Source organism: Myotis nattereri, assembly GCF_964212035.1.
Source record: "Myotis nattereri genome assembly, chromosome: 9".
In the NCBI taxonomy this organism is placed as follows: Eukaryota; Metazoa; Chordata; class Mammalia; order Chiroptera; family Vespertilionidae; genus Myotis; species Myotis nattereri.
This window is the reverse complement of record NC_138084.1, coordinates 53,898,676-53,921,849: the sequence shown is the minus strand read 5'-3', so window position 1 is coordinate 53,921,849 and position 23,174 is coordinate 53,898,676. Positions and strand designations below refer to the sequence as shown.

General features: G+C 47.2%; 1 protein-coding gene across 1 annotated transcript in view; it reads left to right on the top strand.

Moving 5' to 3' along the window:
- Positions 1-10,190: 10,190 nt before the first annotated feature.
- SYTL2 (synaptotagmin like 2) overlaps positions 10,191-23,174 on the top strand; it is a gene marked incomplete at its 5' end in the record, with an annotated part of 63,759 nt that continues 50,775 nt past the window's right edge. Inside the window, 3 exons of the mRNA XM_081099019.1 lie at positions 10,191-10,291; positions 20,989-21,140; positions 23,008-23,143. Coding sequence (XP_080955145.1) covers positions 10,191-10,291; positions 20,989-21,140; positions 23,008-23,143 — 389 coding nt within the window. The remainder of the gene's footprint in view (positions 10,292-20,988; positions 21,141-23,007; positions 23,144-23,174) is intronic.

Sequence of the window (23,174 nt, the reverse complement as noted above, 5' to 3'; positions counted from 1 at the left end):
AGTGGCCAGCAAACTGCGGCTCACGAGCCACATGTGGCCCTTTGGCCCCTTGAGTGTGGCTCTTCCTAAGCCTTAGGAGTACCCTAATTAAGTTAATAACAATGTACCTACCTATATAGTTTAAGTTTAAAAAATTTGGCTCTCAAAAGAAATTTCAATCGTTGTACTGTTGATATTTGGCTCTGTTGACTAATGAATTTGCCGACCACTGACCTAGGCAGTTAAAAAAATAAATCCCAGGTGGAGTCTAACCCCAGCCCAGTGAAATCAGAATAGCTACGGGGAGGTGGAGGGTGAAGAGACCCTTTAAAAAGCTTTTCAGGTGATTCAAATGTAGTGAGGCTTGGGAACCCCTGAGGTAGTACATTTGGAGAGAATCCCTCACTCCCAGGCCAGACAGGAATGTACATGATTGCATCCAAAGTGAGGCTTTATGCGGTCCTTGTAAAGTCTGAGTTGGGGATCGCCACAGTTCAGTTAACTTTATGATGCTGGGTTTAATTCCAGCCTGGTTAATAAGTCCGTTGGTTCCTCCCCTCCTTCCCTCTGAATTTGAAACCTGGAAAATCACTAAATCTAGAATTCATCTGTAATGCCTGCTGTTGTCAGTGTGCTGGCTTCAGGGGAACTGTGAAATGCAGCCCAACCCACCGATTAGCCCGTTTGCAAATCCTTATTTAGGTTGACATGGTATATGTCCCGGCAGGTCAAGGTGGTCTCCTCTGAGTGTCCCTGCTCTCACATTCGGTAGCTCTGTGACCTTAGGCCGTTGGTCTAACGGTGGTCGGCAAACTCATTAGTCAACAGAGCCAAATATCAACAGTACAACAATTGAAATTTCTTTTGAGAGCCAAATTTTTTAAACTTAAACTATATAGGTAGGTACATTGTTATTAACTTAATTAGGGTACTCCTAAGGCTTAGGAAGAGCCACACTCAAGGGGCCAAAGAGCCGCATGTGGCTCGCGAGCCGCAGTTTGCCGACCACGGGTCTAACCCCTCTGCGTCTCAGCTTCCTCATCTGCACAAAGAACTAGTTATGACTCTGATTCCGCTGTTACTTCATTTTTGTGTTGTCTCTTGTCACAGCTGGAAAGCAAATGACATAACAAATGAACATGCTTCCCTTGACAATTGGCTGTGCTCTGTCACCAGTCAGCAACCATGTCTGACTCGTTGGGATCCTTAGTAGCTTTGATTCCCAGACCTGGCCAAACAGTTGCATCATGTCAGCAAATGCAAATTCCTGGGCCTCAGTCCTGAGGGTCTGATGCAGAAGGTCTTGAGCAATCAGTGTCTGGGAATCTGCTGCTCATCCGCCAGCGTTGGATACAAGCAATAATGATACAATTAAAGTGGTAGAGCTCCCAATTTAGATAGCACTATAGAGTGTACAGTTGACAGAGGTCCCATTTCCTCTAGGAAGCCCTCCCTGGCCCTGGAGATTACATTGATTTCACCTCTCCTCCCTGCCCCTGTTCAAAGTTTGGTGGTGCTCTGCTTTTCTGCTCTGTAGGACTTCATGGGCCTGTTTCACACCTACCCTCCTTTCCAGAGTCTACGCCCTGCGGGAAGAGGCTGTGTGCACCATCAGAACTTTGGGGACACACAATTTACCCTCTTCCAGAATCGTGATCTGGGACTGTGGAGGATGCTGCCGTTCCAAGAGCAGAGGAGGTCTCTCTCCAGGGCTGTGAACTTAGGCAAGGCTCCGGGGGCTTCCCAGGCTGGGACACCAGTGTGAGCCCATCCAAAGGGTGGCTTTTACAGCAGCTCCCAGCAATGGCAGATGGACCTTGTTCTACTGTGTCTTAAAGTTCCTTCGTGATGTGCGGCCAGAGGTACGCCATCCCTTCTGTAGACTGTCTTCTTTTTTTGGAAGTGATTTGAGTTTTCAGCCCAGGTGTGAGGTTTAGAATGAACTTTCAGCCGCCCATTATCCCAGCACCTTTCTTTCTTTACTGTTTTTATCTTTTGGACAAAAACTAAGAAAACATAGATGAAAAGGGTAGCTCTGGTACATTTAGCAAGATTAGAAAATGTGTAAAATTTAAGTTCAAATATTCCCTCTTGGCATGTTAGGCCCCTTGGGGTCAGGCCCAGGTACTGTTTTCCCATTTATAGCCTGTACGTTAGTTACTGGTCTTCTTTTTGAGCATCTTTGCGGTTTCATAGCCCAGTGCTCTTGGCCAGAATGCCCACTCACATCTCTGATTTAGCCTTCCAGGCTCACTGTGTTTTCTCCCTTTCCTAAATCCCTATGGCCCCCAGCCCTTGGCTCATGCCTCCTTTCCCAGTACTTAACATAGTACTGGTATGAGGGTTGGTTGTGTAAAATACTATCTTCCTCAAATGGTCCATTATCTTGCCCTTGGTTGGGGCTTGATTGAAATATTTGATTCCCGTGGATACCATATTCTAAAGTTGAGCCCCAAGAATGGCAAAAATTGAACTTTTCAGAAATCTCAGGCAGCGATTTTCAACCGGTATGTCGCAAGAATTTTTAAAAGATGCAATACCTGACTATTTAGTCAGGGGCACTGACCTCTTTTCCCTTAGATTGTCACATTAAAAAAATGACAACATCCAACACAACAATGGCAGTCCAGTGTGAATGAATCAAATTATACCTATTTTTTTTTGTCAGAACAGCAAATAAATATACTTTTTGGTGTGTCACAGAATTTTGGTGATTAGTTTGTATGTGCCATGAGATGAAAAAGGTTGAAAATCACTGCTCTAAGAACATTATCATTAGGTTTGAATACAAGATTGAGGGGAAGGGGAAGTTCTCACGTATAAGCAGTCTTTTCTGGTCCCTGTACGTAGTTTGAGATCACCAAGTCTGTCTACGGGAAGCATTAGCTGTGAGCCCCATCAGCCTGGGGCTGGAGGAGTGGAATACATTAGAAAAACCGCCTTTGGAAGAATCCTCACAAACGTGAAAGCTTTGTTTCTTGATGTTGCCTGCCAGTTTTGATAGTTTAGTTGTTCCTCAATCAAAAAAGAAAACGAAACAGTGGTTAGCAAACTTTTTCTTCCCTGTTCCACCTACATTCTTTCATTTATTCACTTCTTCAGAAGTTCAGTTCATTTTATTTCTTCACTCAACTCACTGTTGTTTTGTGTGTGTGTGTGTTTGTGTTGTTTTTTTGAGAGGTTACTTTAAACCAGTCACTAGACAATGCACTATTCTTTCCCCACTAGGTTAGGTAACACATTAGGTTGAGTAATGTGCATGTTTTTTTTTTCTTTTCTTTTTTTAAAATTGATTTTGAGAGAGAAAAAGAGAGAGAGAGACATCGATTTGTTGTTCCACTTATTTGTGTATTCATTGGTTGATTCTTGTATGTGCTCTGATTGGAGACTGAGCCTGCAACCTTGGTATATGGGGACAACACTCTAATCAACTGAGCTTCCGGGCAGGGCTGGTTTTTAATAGAGTGATAGAAGCCCCAAGCATGCAGAAACAAGAAAATATTCGTGTAGCATTGTTTCCTGACAGTGCTGTGGACAAAGTTTGCCGTTTATAGGAACACATTTCCGGATAAACATACAACAAAGCATTCTGATTGAATGTAAACATATCAAGTTGTTTTCTTTAGTAATAGTTTCTGGTTCCAGGGATCGCTCCCAGGTTGCATGTTGACACAGGAGCCCTTTTTTTTGTGTCTATCCCATGCTTGTCCTTTCCACCACCCCCCCACCCAGGTCTGTCCATAAAACAAACGCAAGGGGCCCCTTCATTTTCCTATTCCTAACAAGTTGTGCATAGAAGAGCATGCCTAGCTTTGAGGCCCAGGCACGGTGCCCATAGGCGATGACAAAAGAAAGAAGGAACAGAAGGAGGAACAGCAGGGGGAAAGAACCAGCCTGGGCATCAGGAAACCTGATTCTAGTCTCTAACCCTCTGAGCTCTCTGAGAATAAGGGGGATGGGGATGTAGTGAGGATGAAAACCGGTGGCTTTGGAGTGTACAGCCCTGCGTTGAAATCCTGCTCTGGTAGAGCTACTGTAGACAAGTTATTTAACTCCTCGAGCCCAGTGTGGGCTGCACAGCATGGTCGGAGGGGTTCAGTGGGATTACACGTGTGAAGCACCACCTGCTCAGTTTGCAGTCCAGAGAAACATGACCACGATCATGAGAGGCTCAGGGAAGCATCATGTGAGGAACAGCTGAAGGAAAGAGGCTCTGGAGAGCATGGAAGCCTTCTTCCCTTTAGATTGTTATGGGAAAGGGAGCGTGAGCTGAGGCTGGCAGGGCTGACTGGAGGCAAAGGGTGCAAATTACAGGCAAGTTCAACCACCTGCAAACAAAGCTTGAGAAGTAGAGGAGCGCAACAGGGGAACCTGCCGCTCCCGCACAGGTGCCCGGGCAGTGTGGCTGGTGGTCTGCTGCCCACCAGTTCAGTATGCGGCAGAGAAGGGGAGAGCAAAGGCTCTCTGATTGTCTCACTCCACTCGTTCCTTCTGAGGCTTTTCCTGAACCATCTGTGGGTTATTCCACGTATCCTTTGATGCCTCTGTGATCTAGGAAGTTCCCAGAGCATCTGGCTTTGCGTGTGATGCTTTGCCACTGCTGGGGGTGAGCCTCCTGATGGATCAGGCCGTATCTGTCCAGCGCCCTTCTCCCCAGCCCCACCCCGACTCAAATGTATTTGCTCCTGCTCCCTCCCAGATTTTTATTTCAGGCCTTCATTCTTGATGTCATGGGACTGTCAGAACAATTTGCTTCTCTTCTGAAAACCTCATCATGTGAGAGTCACTGCTTACCCGAGTTTTATTCCCCTTCCTTGGGTCTGAGGCTTTGGCACCACAGCAGCCGTCTGGGAAAGGAGAGGGTGCCATCTGGCCTCCTGGCAGCAGCGTGAGTGGGGGAGCACATGCGTTGGCTCATCAGGCTTTATCCGGGGTTTGGTCAGGCAGAGAGAGTGGGATTAGCACTACAAGCCTCGCTCTTCTCTTCGCTGCCATCAGAAGCAAGTGCCAACTGTTTGGGGCCTTGGTTGCTTTCTTCAGGTCCAGTTCTGCACAGTGGGCCAGGGGAAGAGTATTGCCTTTTATCGACGTGGCATGGCAGGGCTGATGCATGGAAACCCACATAAGCACAGTCTGCATTTGGAGCCCTCAAATTTCCCTTTTGTGCTGCTGCTCCAACTGCTGCTCATCCCTTATTTGTCCTTGCTGGTGCCCTGCATTCTCCCCAGAGCTTCACAGTAATAAGGAGGGGAAAGTAGGAGTGAATAGACCCATTATCTGGGGGAGAAAACTGAGACCAGACTGTCACACACAGGACCTGGAGCTGGAACCTGATGCATACTGTGGACCTGGGTGGTGGTTGTTTTTTTATTGTTAAGGGGACTTGTGTTCATGTGTTAAATACTTGAATGCCCAGTAGGAGCAAGGCACAGGGCCGGGTGCTATGGACAGCAAGCACTCAGGGGCCCACCCTTGCTCACAAGCTAGTGAGGGGCAAACAGGCGTAGACAGGGATTTGTGGCAGCGTGAGGCACCCTCACTGAGGAAGGCAGTGCTAAGGAGCACACAGGAGGGACACCCAGCCTGGCCTTGAGAGGTTAGGGGAGGCTTTTGCACAATAAGTGACCTCTAACTTGAGATTCACGAGGTATGAGCTCAACGAAGGGCATTTCTGGAGGAAGGAACAGCCTCTGCAGGGGCCTAAAGGCAAAAGGAGCTGACAAAGCCCAGTGTGGCTGGGGCCTGAGGAGCGGAGCGTGGGGAAGAAGGCAGGCGCCAGTTCACGTTGAGTCCCACCAGCCACGGTAAGGTTGCTGAGCCTTAGACTGAGGCAGTGGGAAGTTGCTGAAGTGTTTGAAGCATGGAAGATGGCTCAGTCAGATTTCTGGCGGGGAAATCGCTCAGCAGCATGCAGAAGAGGCGTGGGAGGGAGGGCTGAACCTGAAGACGACTTTTTGCTCACACTGGCACTACTCCTGTGAACACATCAGGAATCCCTGTGGCCAAAATTCATTCCTCCCAATTTTTGCACTGAGGTTGCGCCTCTGTTGACCACCAGCTGTGGGCCAGTGATGCTTTGATGCGTAAGCAGAGAACGAGAATCCACAGCCAGACGGAAGAGTTTTGTCCTGCTTCCCCAGTTTGAGAAATCTGTGCGGAGGGGGAATTAAATGAGATGTCAGCATCGGGGTGGCTTAATCTGACAGAACCACTAGCGCAGTGGTTCTCAACCTTCCGGCCCTTTAAATGCAGTTCCTCATGTTGTGACCCAACCATAAAATTATTTTCGTTGCTACTTCATAACTGTAATGTTGCTACTGTTATGAATCGTAATGTCAATATCTGATATGCAGGATGGGCTTAGGCGACCCCTGTGAAAGGGTCTTTCGACCGCCAAAGGGGCCGCGACCCACAGATTGAGAACCACTGCACTAGCGGATGCCAGCCCCACCGAGCACAAGCTTGCTGAGCCTTGCTCTCCTCATTTGAAAACCACAGATAGCACAATACCTGCCCAGACCTTGTGAGGAGCCTATGGGATGATGATGTATGTAAGGTGCCATGCGCATAGCAGGCGGCCAGTAAATATTTATTCTCTCTCTTTCCCGCGCCCCCCCCCCCCTCCTTTCTCTCTTAAGGCTGCTTTATCTCAGGGAAAAAGCCAGAGATCTTACAGCCCATACAGAACCTAACACAGCCTGATCTTTTTCCTCTCTGACCTGCTCCGCCCTGGCCCCCTGGCCTGCCGGAGAGTTCGGCACTGGCCTCTTTGAGGGTCCCCGACCACACCAGACACCCTCCCAGCTCAGGTCCCTGATCTCTGTGTGGCTTGTTTCCTCATCTCCCAAAGTTATTTAGCTTGAACATTGTTTCCTGCAACTAGCATGTGAGCTCTGCAAAGGGCAGGAAGTTTGTTTCTGTTGTATTAACTGCCCTTTCTTTAGTGTTTAGAACAGGGCCAGACACAAAAGGCTCTCAGTAAATGCCTGTTAAGTGGATGAAATGTTCGATTAGCTCCCGTGACGGGTAACACCCCAGATATTGGGAATCGGGGAGCACCTGGTATTGAAGAGCCCCAATGGCCATCTGAGGGCTGGCTCTCCTGCCATCTGGCTGGGCAGTAACTCCTGGCTGCTCAGTTAGGAACCAAGGGTTCCAGCCCTTCACGCCTTCCTTTGTGAAATGAGGATATTGCCCTTTGTCTCACTGAAAGCTTATTTTTAGGAAAATGTTTACCCCTTAGAAGCTTTTACACAGAAGCACTGCTTTGCTGATAGTTCTGCCCGAAGGTGTGGAAACCAGCATTTCCCCCTTTAACACCCTGCCAGCTAACACTGCTGGACAACCCAAGTGGTTTTTCCCTTTTGTTCTCTCCCTGACCTCCCGCCCCTGCGTTGAACTTAACAACAATCTCCCACTGAACCATGGGGTGAGCCGTGTAATGCCTCATCGGGGACGTGGTTCCCAGAATGTGGCCTGAATCCACTTCCTTGCCAGCCTTTGAGATCTAAGGAAGTTACCGGGCATGAAAGAAAGCTACTGCGCATGGAAGAATTGAGATAGCCGGCCCCTGGTGAAGTTCTGTCTTTGCATTAGGTCCCTTCATCCATTTACTTGTTCCCTTATTTATTCGTATTGAGAGACTCGCAGTCAAATGGTAGCGACTAAAGGAAGACAAATAATTACAGCAGTGGAGGTATACAGGTGGAAGAGAAGTTTTTGCGAAGTCAAAAATAGTATGGTCCTGGATGGTTAGGCTCAGTAGGAAGAGCATCTGTCCGCAGACTGAAGGGTCCCGGGTTCGATTCCAGTCAAGGGCATGTACCTCATTCAGATGTCCGGGGAGGAGGCAACCAATCTACGTGTTTCTCTCACTTTGATGTTTCTTTCTCTCTGTCTATCCCCCTCCCTTCCACTCTAAAATAAATAAAAACAAAAATACGATGTAACAACCCCAAAATTAGTGGCTTTCAACAAGTATTTATTTCTTACTTCCATAGCTACAGGTCAGCTGGGGTGACCCTGCTTCAGGTGGGTCAGGTTCTGGTCTGTCCTTGTATCTCTTTCTGGCACCCAGACTGGAGAGGCAATAGCTACTTGGGGCAACCTCTTCTTGTGGCATATGCTGGAGTATAAGAAACCAAGCCAGACCACACAGCACATCTACAGCCTATGCTTACATCACATTTGTAACATTCCATTGGCCACAGTAAGTCACAGGCCAAGCCCAACATCAGGCAGGTAGGGATGAATACTCTGCTCACTCTAACGGCAACATGGTTGTGCAGTTCTATGTCAGGAAGGGAACGAAGAGTTGGGAACAATAAGCAAATCTACGACTGCTATTAACTCTGGCTATGGAAGTTCAGGAAGGCTTCCTGGAGGTAGAGACTTTCATCTTGAAGGATGAATAGTTTTCAAGATGAATAGCAGGCAAATGCATGCAAAATGTAAAAAGAGAGAGAGAGAGAGAGAGAGAGAGAGAGAGAGAGAGAGAGAGAGAGAAAGAGAGAGAAAGAGAGAGAGAGAGAATGAAGTATTGTCTTACTATTTATCTGAGCAGTCTCTCTGGACATTTTGTAAAGAGATACAGGAAGATAAAACAAAGGTCTTAGGAGTACCTGTCCGTGAAGCCAGACTTCATGGGGGAGCTAGCAAACATAGTTCAAAAGAGGAAAGGGAAGCACACAACCAAGTGCACTCTGATTCAGCTGGATGAAACAAAAGAGTGGATTCAGAAAGGAAGCCAGAATATAGTTTTAGTAGCTCTTTTTGGTACAGGATGCAAGGTATGTGCTATTTTGTTTGGTCCTATTGTCAAGTACAATGAGAGAACCAGAGCCTCACAGTAGGCGGTAACTTGCCTAATGGTTCTTAGCTAACAAGTGGTGGAGGGGGTACGTCCCCGTAGTTGCCCAAACAAAGAATCTACTCCTAGAAACCACTCACTAGTGTATACACTCCATTTTATTCTCAAGGGAGGCTACTTTAATACATACTGAACACCTGGTTTTTAGCATCCACTGTATGTGCAGCACTGCGCTTGGTAAAAGAACCCCGGTCCTGGAGTTGGTCATCTCTGAAGTCCTGGCTGGTTGGGGCATTCTTCAGATCTCACCTTCTTCCCATTGCACATGGGTTTAAGATGCCTAGGAGAAAACCGGATTCTTGCCCATTGTCCTACTTTAAAATGCTCACTTTGGATGGTAGGGTATTTTGAAATTCTTCCTCTTTCTTTCCCCCGATTTATATATACATACCAGTCAGTGTTCTTCGTGCTCAACAATGAAGGGAGACAAGCTTGGTGAGTGGCTCCAGGCCCAGCAAAGGTTAGGGGCGGGACTAGGTGAAGAGTGGCAATTCCCACTGCTTTGCAAACTACCTCTACCTGATCCTAGCTCTCCTGTCATTACAGACACAGATGTCCTCCCGTGGTACATTCCTACTCATGAGGAAGGGAGCATTTGGGAATTTTTATTTGTAATCTCTTACCCACAGTCACTTGGCAGCTGGAATCATGTCTTCCTGGTCTTGCTGACTTTTACTGTGACTTTTTAGCTTAGTGTCCCATGAGTTTGAGAACCAGATCCTTGGTGCCAACATCCCTTTCCTCAGTGGATCGTGAACACGGGGAGGTGGTCCGGCATTGAGTAGAAGCGTGTTTCCTGACCCATTTGCCATTTGCTTGGGAAGCCAGCAGAACTGGTTTCCCTGATCTCAGAGACCATCTCACACCCCCAGGCATGTTTGAAATCTTGTAGTAAAGAGCAACGCTTACAGGAAGGACCTCACACTGATATTTCTTGTCTCCCGATTCCCCAGGTCGGTGGTACTCAGATGCTGGGGACGCTCTCAAGCTGGTGACGCGGACTGGAGGAGAATTAACTGGTCCAGAGAAGGGGCGAGAGGGGAAATGCCGCTGTAGGACCCAGTGACCTGCCTGGCAAGGAATGCAGCTTCCTGCTGAGAGCCTCTTCTCCACGTCACCCAACAGGCTGCTCCTGCCTCCCTGGAAGGGGCACTTAGGATTTTGCAATCGGCCACCTAAAACTTTTGCTGAGCCAAAGCAGGACATTTGCTGCAGAACTGAGCAAGATATCATTGCATGTTGCTTTTGCATCTTTTAATCATCCGGGCTCCGGTCAGAGTTGTTTAGCTTGGAGAATCTGAAGCTGGATTTGTAACTGTTATTTTTGCACACGCCTTTCAAAATGATCGACTTAAGCTTCCTGACAGAGGAGGAGCAGGAGGCCATCATGAAGGTCCTGCAGCGGGATGCTGCCCTGAAGAGGGTTGAAGATGAGAGAGTCAGGTAACGGGCCAAGAGGTCCTCCCGGGAGGGGGATGGAGGGCCAGTTCGTAAGATGAGACACTTTGGTGTGTTTTTTTTCCCCCCTCAACCATAAGTGGTAGTTCTGACTTGGAGCCTGAATTTATGGGTTCCAATTTTAGGTTTACTTCCTGCATGGAACTTTTTCTTCCTTGGTATCTCTTAATTTATCCCACAGGACTCCTGCCAGAAAGAGAGTCTTGATTCAAAACTTAACTAAATTCCTTGAACTTTTTTTTTTTAAATATATTTTATTGGTTTTTTACAGAGAGGAAAGGAGAGGGATAGAGAGTTAGAAACATCGATGAGAGAGAAACATCTATCAGCTGCCTCCTGTACACCCCCTACTGGGGATGTGCCCACAACCAAGGTACATGCCCTTGACCAGAATCGAACCTGGGACCCTTCAGTCCGCAGGCCGACACTCTATCCACTGAGCCAAACCAGCCAGGGCTCCTTGAACTTTTTAAAACACTGAATTAAAACTAAAATAAATATAACACATACTTCGACATCCACATATATGGATATGTGTATGTTGATATCTCTTTTTTTTTGTGGAATACACTTTTTAAAACTGAATTATAAACCAAACTAGAAATATTTGAAATTAATACAATATTTAAAAGAAAAAAAAAATTGAGAAGTAGCTCGCATTCCTGCATACTTTCAGAAAAGTTCAAGCTGGTTTCAAGAGCAATTAAAATTGGCCCTGCGGGAGCTGGTTTTTCATTTGTGTCCCACAGGAAGGAGTGGCCGCTGTGACACACTGTCCTTGTTGGGAGGAGCCCAAAGAGTCCACGTCAACATTCTGCCACTTTCACTCGCCCACGTGGTGGAGGGAGCAGGCTTGAGCCCAGGCCCTGCCACCGTTGCCTGTAATGTTGGGCTGTAGAGGCAGCGAAAGGCTTCCCGAACATAGATTACTATTAACTGCATGATCCCCATCTCAGTAGTTCTCCCAAAGGAGCGTAAGCCGTGTTTTTATTTGCTGCCCCACAAGGATCCTGAATAATGGGTTTATTCACATCATTTCCCATATTCTGACCCTAACTGATGTGATGCTTTATCAGTGAACATGCAGAAGCCACTTTAGGCACTCCAGAGTGTCTGACTATGGCCACTACCACTAATTCACGTTTAGACAGTGCCTAACGAATTGCAAAGGGCTCGCACGCCCATTCTTTCTTCTGAGCTCACAGCACTCTTATGCAGTTGGGGGATGTGGGAGGCTATAAGTTCACCCACTCTGATGTGTGAGGAAATTGACTTTGAGACAGGTCAGGTGACTTGCCCATGCTCATACAGTCCATAGGTGTCCGAAGTGAGAATCAAATCCTGGTCGTCAGGTACCCATTCACAAACTCCACCTCCTCGTCCTGAGAAAGCAATAGCAGACAGGCCATCCTGGGGCCTGGCCATGGAAAAGGGGGTGGTGTCTTGGTGTGAGGTAGCACACTGAACTGTGATGGTGACAGGAGGTGGCTGTAGGTAGTGGAGATCATGAGAATTGGGTTCATTCCTTGTTATGCTCCTCCCCCCAGTCCCCTGGATAGGCCACTGCTCCCCATTCTCAGCAGGAAACTTGAGCTGTTTCCCCAGAAGGAGCAGGAGGTTTACACTGATCAGCCATCAGAGCCTCTTGGTAGCATTAATGCGGTACCCATTCACTGTTCATAAAGTTCTTTCATGAATGTTATCCTCATGTTATAGCAACCTGAGTTGTGGCCAGGTGGGACTGTTACACCCTTTTTATTTTATTTTATTATTATTTTTAAAAATTTTATCTTTATTGTTGAAAGTATTGCAGATGTCCCTTTTTTTCACCCCCATTGACCTCCTTCACCTTGCCCCCTCTCCCCCAGGCCTTCATCACACTGTTGTCTGTGTTTATGGGTTATGCACATCCATCTATATAAAAAGCCAACCACCTGAACCACCGGTCACTATGGCATCCACTGTGGCCAGCAAACTGGTCCGATGGGTCCAATGGGGGCGTGGGGGCGACTGGCCAACCTCCCACGGCCCCTCCCCCGAGCCGGCCCCACCTCTGATCGGCCTCTCCCATGCCGTTCGAGGGCAGGGCGGCCAGCCAAACCCGCCACGGCCCTTCCCCCAGCCAGCCCTGCCCCTAATCACCCCCCCCACCCCAATAGGAGGCAGGGCCGGCCAGCCAACCTCCTGCAGCCCCTCCTCCCAGCCAGCCCCTCTCCCAATGGGTCCCCACCACCTTGATCAGCCAGTGGCCCCTCCCCTAAGTCTGCTCTGCCCCCCCACTCTGATGAGGGACAGGGTTGGCCAACCACCCATGGTCCCGCCCCCAGGCCACTGGCCCCAATCGGCCCCCACACTCCATTTGGGGGCAGGGCCCACCGGCCAATCACCTACAGCCCCTTTCCACAGCCAGCCCAGCCCTGATTGGGCCCCGATCAGGGGCCAGGCCAGCCGGGCCCCACCCGTGCACGAATTCATGCACTGGGCCTATAGTATGCATATAAATTCTTTTTTTAAAATATATTTTATTGATTTTTTACAGAGAAGAAGGGAGAGAGATAGAGAGTTAGAAACATCGATGAGAGAGATCGATCAGCTGCCTCCTGCACGCCCCCCACTGAGGGTGTGCCCGCAACCAAGGTACATGCCCTTGACCGGAATCAAACCTGGGACCCCTGAGTCCGCAGGCCGACGCTCTATCCACTGAGCCAAACTGGTTCGGCTGCATATAAATTCTTTAGTGAATCTCTTCCCACTCTCTTCCTCTTCCCTCTGAGAATCATCAGCCTGTTGCATGCTTCCATGTCTCTGGATCTATTTTGTTTGTCATTTTATTTTAGAAGGGGAGGGGGCAGCACAGAGAAAATATTAATCAACTTAAATATTAGTTGATTCTAGCAAGTAGGAATTCCGTTAGCCTCTCAGAAGACAAGATGGAGAAAGCTGTGGGTCCTCCTCCTACTTCAGGAAGCCTGAATTGTGAATATTGGATTGCTGCAAGTTCCTTCAATTCCTTCCACTTTCACGGTGTTAGGTGTGGTCTGCAATCCTGCCTCCTCTATCTACCCAGCCACCTTGCAAGAGAGATTTGTTCCCCCCGCCCCAACTTCTGTATTTTCTTGGCCCCTGGAATTCCAGCCTGCTGAGTCTTCCATGTAGCTCTGTGATTGTGTGTGTGTAGAGTGGAAGTGTTTCTTGGGCACCTGCAGTAGTTGATGAAAATATCCTCAACAATGCAGACTTCTGCCCAAGCCTTGTAAGGGGCATGGATGTGGAGCCTCTGGCATCAGCCAGTCTGTGGCTGCAGCAGGAATACTGAGCCCTTTGTAGCGGTGGGTTTGCAGACTCTCCTTCCGTCCACTGTTTCTGATGGTGCCCCAGTAGCGGCTACTGGTGCTGCCCTTGATTTTTGCTTTTGAAAACTGATAGGAAGAAGGCTTGGAACCTGGTGTGAGCCAAGCCCTGTTTACCACCACCATTATGGGGGACTTTTTGGTCAGGTCCATGTCGACGAGGCCATGGGCAGGTCCAGGACTCTGGGCCTGGGGAGGAGTGATGCTGTGCAGGAGGAGCAGGTGAGCATGAGCCCATAGCCTGTGCGCACTGAGAGAGGCCCAACCGATGGCCTGCTCCACACAAGAGGAATCATGTTCTGATCCCCTCTTTCCTTTGGGACTGAAGGGACTTGTCCCAGAGAGAATGGTTCTGAGGGTGTTTTGCACCTGGGCTGGTGGAACCAGAACTAGGTCTCTGGTTTGTGTGGTTTTTTAAAAATTGATTTTTAGAGAAAGAGGAGAGAGAGAGAGAGAGAGAGAGAGAGAGAGAGAGAGAGAGAGAGAGAGAGAGAGAGACATCGATGTGAGAGAGAAACATCAATTAGTTGCCTCCCATAGTACACGCCCCGACCAGGATGGAACCCACAACCTAGGTATGTGCCCTGACTGGAAATTGAACCCATAACCTCGGTGTACGGGATGATGCTCTAACCAACTGAGCCACCCGGCCAGGGCTAGGTGTCTAGTTTCTGAAAATGCTATTCAGTAGGCTTTTGTTTTCCGGCCCCCTCACCATCTGTCAGCTATTTGTTATCAGAGTTACAGCTTGACAGTTCTGGAAAGGAGATTGTTTTGGTCCATATCAGTCACTTTATAGATAAAGAAGGTAAAGCCCAGAGAGGGGAAGTGATTTGCCCAGGGTCACATAGCTAGTCAGTACTAAAGCCATACTAAGAAAAGGTTTTAGTCCAGTGCTGTTCTCTCTACCCCATACTGTTCATTGTTACTATTCTTTCAGAAGAACAGTGAGGCTTTCATCATGATACAAGAACTTCCCTGCATGGACTTTGGAGTCAAAACTGACTATCCTTACCACTGATCAACTATGGTTTATTGGGCAAATTATTTAACTTCTCTGGACCTCAGCTTAGAGACTGGGAATGACCATAGTACCAAAGTTAAAGGACTAAAGCTAGGATTAAGTAAAATAATTCTTAATCTTCTTAGCTCATAATAGGTGATGCATATGTTTTAATTCCCTTTCACCACTCACCCTTACCTCTGAAAAAGGAGAGAAGTCTCTGGTTAGTAGTCTGATTCCGTAGGAGGAAATTATTCCTAAAAACTCTCAATTATTTAATGCAGTGAAATTTAAGTGAGTACCTCTTAAGTATGGGGAACTGCTCTGCACAATGATATGAAGATACTTCTAGGATGATTGAAACATGGTTCCAGTCCTCAAGGAATTTACCATGTATATTACCATGTATGGCCTTTATATATGTAATGGATTGTCAGTTGCAGAGTTAAAATCTCAACCTTGTTTCCCTACACATGATTTTATAATGCCCCAGTCATTCTGATTGGTATATGGCTTTAGAAATTAAATTATGTAATTGTAATATTAGCTTAAGTAAAACATTAGAAAATCAAACCTACCTCTAACATCGAGATAGTTCTTCCAATGCTAACTTGTTATAGACTTTGGAGTATAATCCTCCTATAGCCATGAGGACATCACTAATGAATGTCCTCATTAAAACCAGACACTGCCTCAGAATCCTTTTCCGTATGGTCGTAGGTGAGATTTGGCATTCAAACTGAAATCTGCTTGCCATGCCCGAGATATCCAGTGCTTTGAATAATCCGCATCCAAGCTCATTGGAGACACTTTGGAGAAGATTTGGCCTACATGTTACTTCCCATCCTGATTTCATGGATGAGAAGAATGAGTGCCAGACAGGGGAAATGTCCAGTTCCCAAATCACTCAACTGTTAATGGTAGAACCTGGACTTGAACCCAAGGGAATCTCCACTGTGGTTCTCTGGGGCACAGTTGGAAGATGACAGTTCAAGTCACTGTTGCCACCACAACTGTCTTTGATGCTGCCCCTCTCCCGGTGGCCACACGTGCGGAGCCCAGTTACTACCATGCATCTCTACCCAGCTTGCTTCCCTAACGACCGGCTGGAGTCATTTCACAAGCCAGCAGTGAAGCAGACATCAGGATGGATTCTTTTTCTCTCTTCCCCACCCCTCCCCCATCTTACTTTTTAAGAGGCACCGTCATATACACATATGTAATTTTAGTCTTTTATGGTTTAAAAATCACACACTTCAGAGGTGGTGTTTCCTGGGCTTTGCATCATGGCCAGCAGGAAATCATTGCTCATGTGCGTCTGTGCACCACCCAGCACCACGTCCTCCACCCCATGCACACACAACCACATCTATGGTGATGGGCGTTCTCGTAGTCGATACCATCTCAACCACAACCACTTCTTATGATTCTCAGCTGCATCCTTAAGACCTAGTTTCTTTGAAATGAAGGCAGTTGCCATTGCTTCCCAGGACCTCTGGTGGTGTTTTCTGTCAAAGCAAAGAGGAAAGGAACCAACATTTGTTAAGGAACTACGTTGTACACAAAGCTTCCCATGCATTTTCTCCTTTCACCCACATAACAGTGTAGCTCAGTGGTTCTCAACCTTGGCTGCACATTAGTATCACCTGGGAATCTTTTTAAAATCCTGATTTCTGGAGGATGAGGCCCAGAAATCAGGATTTTAAAAAGATTCCCAGGTGATTCTAATGTGCAGCCAAGGTTGAGAACCACTACCCCACGCTGTGCTGTATTTCAGTGTATTGTGGGGATCTACGATGTGTCTGTGACGCAAGGGACATGCGTTGCCTCTCACTTGCCATGCTAAGGATCATTTGCAGTGTATTTCATTTTCACGTGTGTTGGTTTTCAGATTCTCTATCAAAGGTTGAATTCTTCTGTAGCAAGAGTGAAGCGTGATAGCCATGTTAGAAGCCAAAATCCTGTTTGGCTCCCAGAGGCAGGCTGGGGTGGTGGAAAGAACATTGGCCAGGAGTCAAGCTGGCCCAGTTCTGTGTGACTTTGGGCAAAGCTCTGAACTTTGGGGGTCTCAATTGTTTTATCTAAAAAGTGGGTCCTTTTGTAACTATCTAAAGTGCCTCCCAGCTCTCACATTCAAAATAAATATCTAAGAGTATTTTCAAGTCACATATCTGAATGCTGGAAATGGATCAGTCAGCCTCTCTGGCCAGCCTGCTGATTCTTATTATCCAGTTGACTAGATAATATCAACCAGGTCCTGCCTATGATGCTAGGCCTTTGCCTAATCATGATGAATAGCTGGAAAAGGGGGAAGGCCCAGGGGAAGTGTGGGGGCCAGGCTGGAGGGCTTCACGGCTCTCCTGGCTTTCCTCAGAAAGTGCCCACACTCTCTCTGCACCACAGGAGCTGACATTGCAGTTAGGGCTGTCGATTGATTTTTTTTAATGCATAATTCCAACCATAGGCCTGGTATATGACAGGGGATTAATGAATGAGTGAATGAACAGACAAACAGATATGGCCTTTAACATACAGAGGAGGCAAGACAGCTGTCTTTGGCAGTCAACTAAAGTCTTTGTACATCATGGTGAGATTCTTAGGATTCAATGAGATGAGGCATGTAAAGTGCCAAGCATGGGACCCAGTACAAAACACGCTTCATACGTATTAGCGGAAGGAGTGTGGGGATGACCCACGCTCTGCCTGGAGGAAAGCAGGACGATGCTCTCTCTGTGCTGAGTGCTCATCTCCTCCTTCACATCTGCCCACCATCCCCTGGGTGATTATTAGCATCTTTTCTATCTGTAGCGCCTCACTCAGCACAACGTGCATGTGGGGAGAGGACGGTAACATAAAAAGTGAGTCCAGGAAACTTACCCCCGTTCCACTTCAACTAAATGGCATAACAATTAGAAAATCAAATGCTAATTTGGTTTAGACTTCAGGAAAAATGAGACATCAGCGTGGGCCGGTAGAGAAGATTTAAACAGCGTCACCTAGGTAGTGGGTGTTTGGTTTTTTAAAATCTACATCTTTATAAAACTTGGGCTTTGATGTCAGACACGTGAATTCAACTATAAAATATTTCATATGACTGAGATAGAAAGAAATGGATTAAACTTAGCAGTTTATCGTGTTAAGATATACATAAATAGCACTTACTGAATTTGATAGAATTTCTTACTCTTTTTTTTTCTTTTTTTTTTTTCAGAATTGGAGGGGTAGGAAGGGTGAGAGAGAGAAACATTGATTTGTTGTTCCACTTATTAAGCATTCATTGGTTGATTCTTGTAGGTGCCCTGACTGAGGATTGAACCCACAACCTTGGTGTATTGGGATGGTACTCTTACCAACTGAGCTACCCAGCCAATGCTTCAAGAATTTGCTGTTCTTTTGCCACTTTAAAAGAAACGAGCCATGCCCTGGCCAGTGTGGCTCTGTTGGTTGGGCATTGTCCTGTGTACCGAGGGGTTGTGGGTTCAATTCCCAGGCAGGGCATATGTCCAGGAGACAGCCAATGGATGTTTTACACTGATGTTTCTTTCTCCCTCTCCCTGTAAAAAGCAATAAAAATTTTTTTTTTAAAGAAAGAAATGAGCCAAAAACCCAACCTTAATTCCTTACTCTAGTGGCTACCAGCTTTTCCGGGGCCACGTGTTTCAGCGAGCCTGACTCCCCTTGTGTCCTGAAAGCTTTGCATGAAAGAGGCTTATAGATAGTCATTTAGGCAGAAGAAATCAAGAATTACACAAAGACCCCTACAAAATGCCTTTCAGTTGAACAAGAAAAATAGGTAAGTAAGTCTCATGAGGAGAAACGGAGCTGTTATGCTGTGAGGGCTTGCAGTCTTTTTTAAAAAGATGATGACTGACGCCATGGTTCATCATACTTTTCCCCGCGTGGCTGAGAGATGAGCTCTCCTGCCTCCTCAGCAGAAGGCACTGCCCCTGTGATGGAGTCTGGTTCACTCACCCCCAGCAGTGGCAGGACCTCTCCTATCTCTTGCCTGACTCAGACTGAGGTGGCTGCCGAGCATTTATTCATTAGTTCACTCACTCAACAAACAGTCTCGGGCTGTCAGCTCTGTGCCAGGCTCTGTGCTGGGTGCCGTCATTGCAAAGGTGATTAGGACGTGGGCCTCGCCTTCAAGGAGTTTGCAGAGTTGACAGATTAGCGGATGAGACACATGTGCAAATAGATCATTGGAACGCAGTGGGGTGAGTTCTGTCCTGGAGGTGCGGTGGGAGCGTGGAGAATGGCCAGCTGCACGGTGCCCTTGGGAATCGAGGAAGGCTTTGCGGCGAGGCGGTGTGGGAGCTACACAGAGAAGTGAGGGAAAGACACCCCACAGAGAATTCACACTAATGACTCTTACCAAGATCCAGGCACTGTCCGGTAAACGCCTAATTTACTCATCCCCAAGCCCTGCCGGAGAGGTCTTATTTGCCCCTAACTTTACAAAACAAGGAGATGACACTTAGAGGGTTCAGTGACCTGTCCAAAGTCTCATGCAGAAAGAATCAGAACTAGGATTTGGACCCAATTTTGGGGAGACTCCAAAACACATAGTCCTCCTGCTTACAGGGGTCATGAAAGAGCAGTTTGGGGAACAGTAAGAAGTCCAGTGTGCTGGCAGGGGGGAGCATGGGGATAAGTGCTGGAAAGTGAATCCCAAAAGGTAGCCTGACCCAGGCGGTCAGGGGCCTCATATGCTATACCTTCACTCCACAGCACTGAATAAGTACCCACTGCTTTTCAGACACCAAGCAACGATGTTCAGGCCCTGCCCCTGGGGGCTCCCTCTCTAATAGGGAAAGCTGGAAGGACTTCTCTCTTCTGGACTTGAATTCAAAGTTGGTCTTTGAGGGAGGAGAAGGCCAAAACTCCATCAGCAGCTCCGGGGAGGAGTTTGCTCTGCTGGAAACCTAGGCAATGGGAAACTATTAGAAACATCTAATAAAAACCATGGCTTCTGGTGATGCCCAACCACAAAATGATGACACTGTCCGTGTAGGATTTGGGGACCGGCTGTCATGACAGTGTGTGTCCAAGGGTTCTGACTGGGCCTCTTTGGGCTGGGCTCCTAGGGAATTGGGAGAGGGGTGGAATTCCCAGCAGAGAGTTGGACTCTGGGTGGGAGAGAGGGAAGGGCCTTGCTAGACCCAGGGCAACTGCCCCTACGGTTTCTCCCATGCCCAGGTATGCCTGTGTGCAGCCCTCATGCATAGCCCTGCCACCAGGGTGGTGTGGCCACTGTCTAAAACTTCTCTGGATAAAACTTCGATTTGCGACTTGAGGAAGTATGCATATTAGCTTGGATAACAAGCATAAAACCTTCTTGGATTTATGTAGCACATTATCTTCCTACAGTTCAAAGTCTCCTTAAGGCTTTTATTCCACTTGATTCTAAGTGCATCTCTATGAATAAGAAAATGCAGATTTTGTGATTCTCATTTTATTGAGGTGGATAGAGAGATGCAGAAAGACTTGTGAAGCAGAATGTAATTTTTCCAGCCAGTGTAAACTAGGGACGTTTCAGGAGGGCAGTACTTGGTTTGTTCTTTAGGTTTTAGCTTTTCAGGGAGCATGAATGATCTTGGAGCCTTCAAAGCAGTATTTGCATAAAAGGAATTTGCCTCTGCCTCCGCTTCCACTCTCCACTCCCAGCCCCATAAATTTGATCTTTCCTGATTCTCTAGTCGGCCTTTTCAGCATTCATTTCCCGACCCGGAGACTTCATGCGCTGTCCCCCACAGGCTTCCAGGAAAATCTCTGATAAACTCATTTCACTGAAATGGAAAGGACTGATAAGCCCACAACCACCCCCCCAGTTAGTCACTGAGTGTTTATTAGGTGCCAGGCATGTGCAGAGGGTGGCTGATATGCATAAACTAATTTAAACTTCATAGCAACCCCCTGAGGTGGTTTACTATTATTAACCCCTTTTGACAGATAAGGATACCAAGGCTTAGGGGAGCTTAATATATCATCCCCCTCCCCTGGGTTATTTGCATTTGAACAGTGGACACAGAAGACTGTGGCCAAAAAGTGGATCTGCCCTTGAGAAATTTCAGGCATCCTCTGGGGATCATGGATTAAATCTTTGAATTTTTAAAAAATGTTGGCCCTGGCTTCCCTGACTTCTCAGTCAACGGGGAACATGCATTTGTTAGTCATCCGGGAGATTGTGGAATCTTCTAAGTCTTAGAATCTAAGACATCGAGAGCTCATTTTGACTGTACGTTTACAAATTGCTTCATGCAGTGTCTCAGTGAACTCATTTATTTACTGTGGGTTCCCAGCAAAGTAAAGCTCTTCTCCTTTTGTAGACATTTGCCTGAAAAAGTTAAGGATGACCAGCAGCTGAAGAATATGAGTGGCCAATGGTTTTATGAAGCCAAGGCCAAGAGGCACAGAGACAAAATCCATGGCACAGATATCATCAGAGCATCCATGAGGAAGAAGAGGCTCCAGGTAGCAGGTGAGCTGATGTGGCTCGTACATGTAGAGCCAGCGTTTGTTTGGGAAGGAGGAGGTGGGAGACGGGAAGTGTCAGAATCGTTACTAAAATCTGCTGAGGAACATCATGTAATCGTACACTTTTCATAATGCGTAGCCCTCCAGCTCAAAATGTTCTTGCCCTGCATTTGGATGGGTGAGGGTGGGGCTGAGTGATTCAGGGTGCTGCGAAGGAAAAAGGGAGTTCTTCAGATGCCATGGTGAGGAGGAGTAGCATAGACAACCCAGATTTATAAGTATCTCCCCCTCCTCCCCCTCTCCATTCCCTTTCCCTTTCCCTTTCCCCCTTTCCCCTTCCTCTTCCCTTCCCCTTGCCTTTACCCTCCCCCCCCTCCTCCTCCTCCTCCTTCTTCTTCTTCTCTTTGAAGATTCTGAAACTTTTCTCCTGAATGCCATGACAGTTAAGAGATTTGCCTCCCTGTTCAATGACCTTGACCTCTGATACTTCTTCAATCAACCAAATGCATTATTTAAGGGACTCTACAGACAGTATTTTTAGAGCTTCTTTGGCATCCTATTGAGTTCATTAAATATTTCCCTGGTGTCTTCTCTCTAACTCTGGGCTAGTCGATATAAATCTTTATCCCTGAGAACACCCCCTGCCTACATCTAGCCTAGCCTGTACTCAATAAGGAAATTAACCATCACCGTTTGAGTATCTAATATGTGACAGGCATTTACTCCCTCTTGTTTCTAATTGTAGTAGCAATCTTGTAAGGTAGGTATCATCCCCATTCTCTATAGGGGTCTGTAAAGTTGTATATGCCCAAGGGCAGATAGCTGGCAAATGGCAGAGCTGGGCTCTCATCTGTCTGAAAGAAAGAGCCACACTCCTTGAAGGTAAGGGCTGCCTGCTTTGTATGTGCCGTGCATTGCTCACAGGCCTCTTGATTTTCAAAATGATCCGGACCTTCAGAAATCCCGAGGAGTACAGGTTGTACTGTGGACTCCATTTTGCCGTTGAAAAAACTGGATTTTTAATATAAAGAGTCCCTGGAATGTGAGTATATTTGGAAACTGGGAACTTTTATATTACTTCATCCTCTTAACACTGATGAAAGTATTACTGGCACTGACTGGTTATGTGGCCTTAGGTAAGTTTCTTGAACTCTGTGATCCTCAATTGCCAAATCTGCGAACTTGGAAAGTCACTCCCTCTTCATAGGATAACACATGCAAAGAACTTCATCACTCCGTTGGTGCTAATTAGCTGAGAGTGGCAGATCAAGAGCCCTGGGTGTCAGAGGCAAAAGAGGTTATTCCTGAAAAGGGGGCACAGAGGTTTTGTGGGGTGCTGGCATCTGAACTGGGTGTTAAGGAATATGTGGAATTTGGGTGTGTAGAGGCTGGCGGGGAGGGCATTCTAGACTAAAAGCAATTCTTCCCCTTTGTATCCCAGAGCCCAGCCTCGAGTCTAGCACACTGTAAATGTTCAGTAAGTGCCTAGTAATGATGGTCTTCTGTTCCCAGGAGGACTTCCTCAGTGTCCTGTGGCCCCTGCACATTCCGTTTTGACCCCAATGCAGGTCACACTCACTGAGAGGCAGTCAGAATTTTGTCTCTGGAGTTACCTACACATTGCACGTAGGAGACTCTGCTGGGGTGTGTGTGTGTGTGGGGGGGGGGGGCTGCTAACACCAGAGGAATCTACTGACTTCTCCCGCAGATATAATTCTGATCCTTAATGCGCCAACACATTAGTGATTGCCTGGGCACTCAGGAAAGGCCTGAAGTTCAGGTTCCAACCTTCCGTGATAAGTGCCCATATGAGAGTTGTAGGTCACGGAGGTGAGAGATAACCTTCCTGTGTTTATTGTTTCCTGTTTCAGCTGAGCAGAGTAAGGACAGAGAAAACAGGGCAAAGGAAAGCTGGGTGAATAATGTCAACAAAGATGCTTTCCTTCCCCCAGAGCTAGCCGGTGTGGTGGAAGAGCCAGAAGAAGATGTAGGACCAGCAAGCCCAAGGTAAGATGGAGCTCACGGGGGAGCTGCTGCG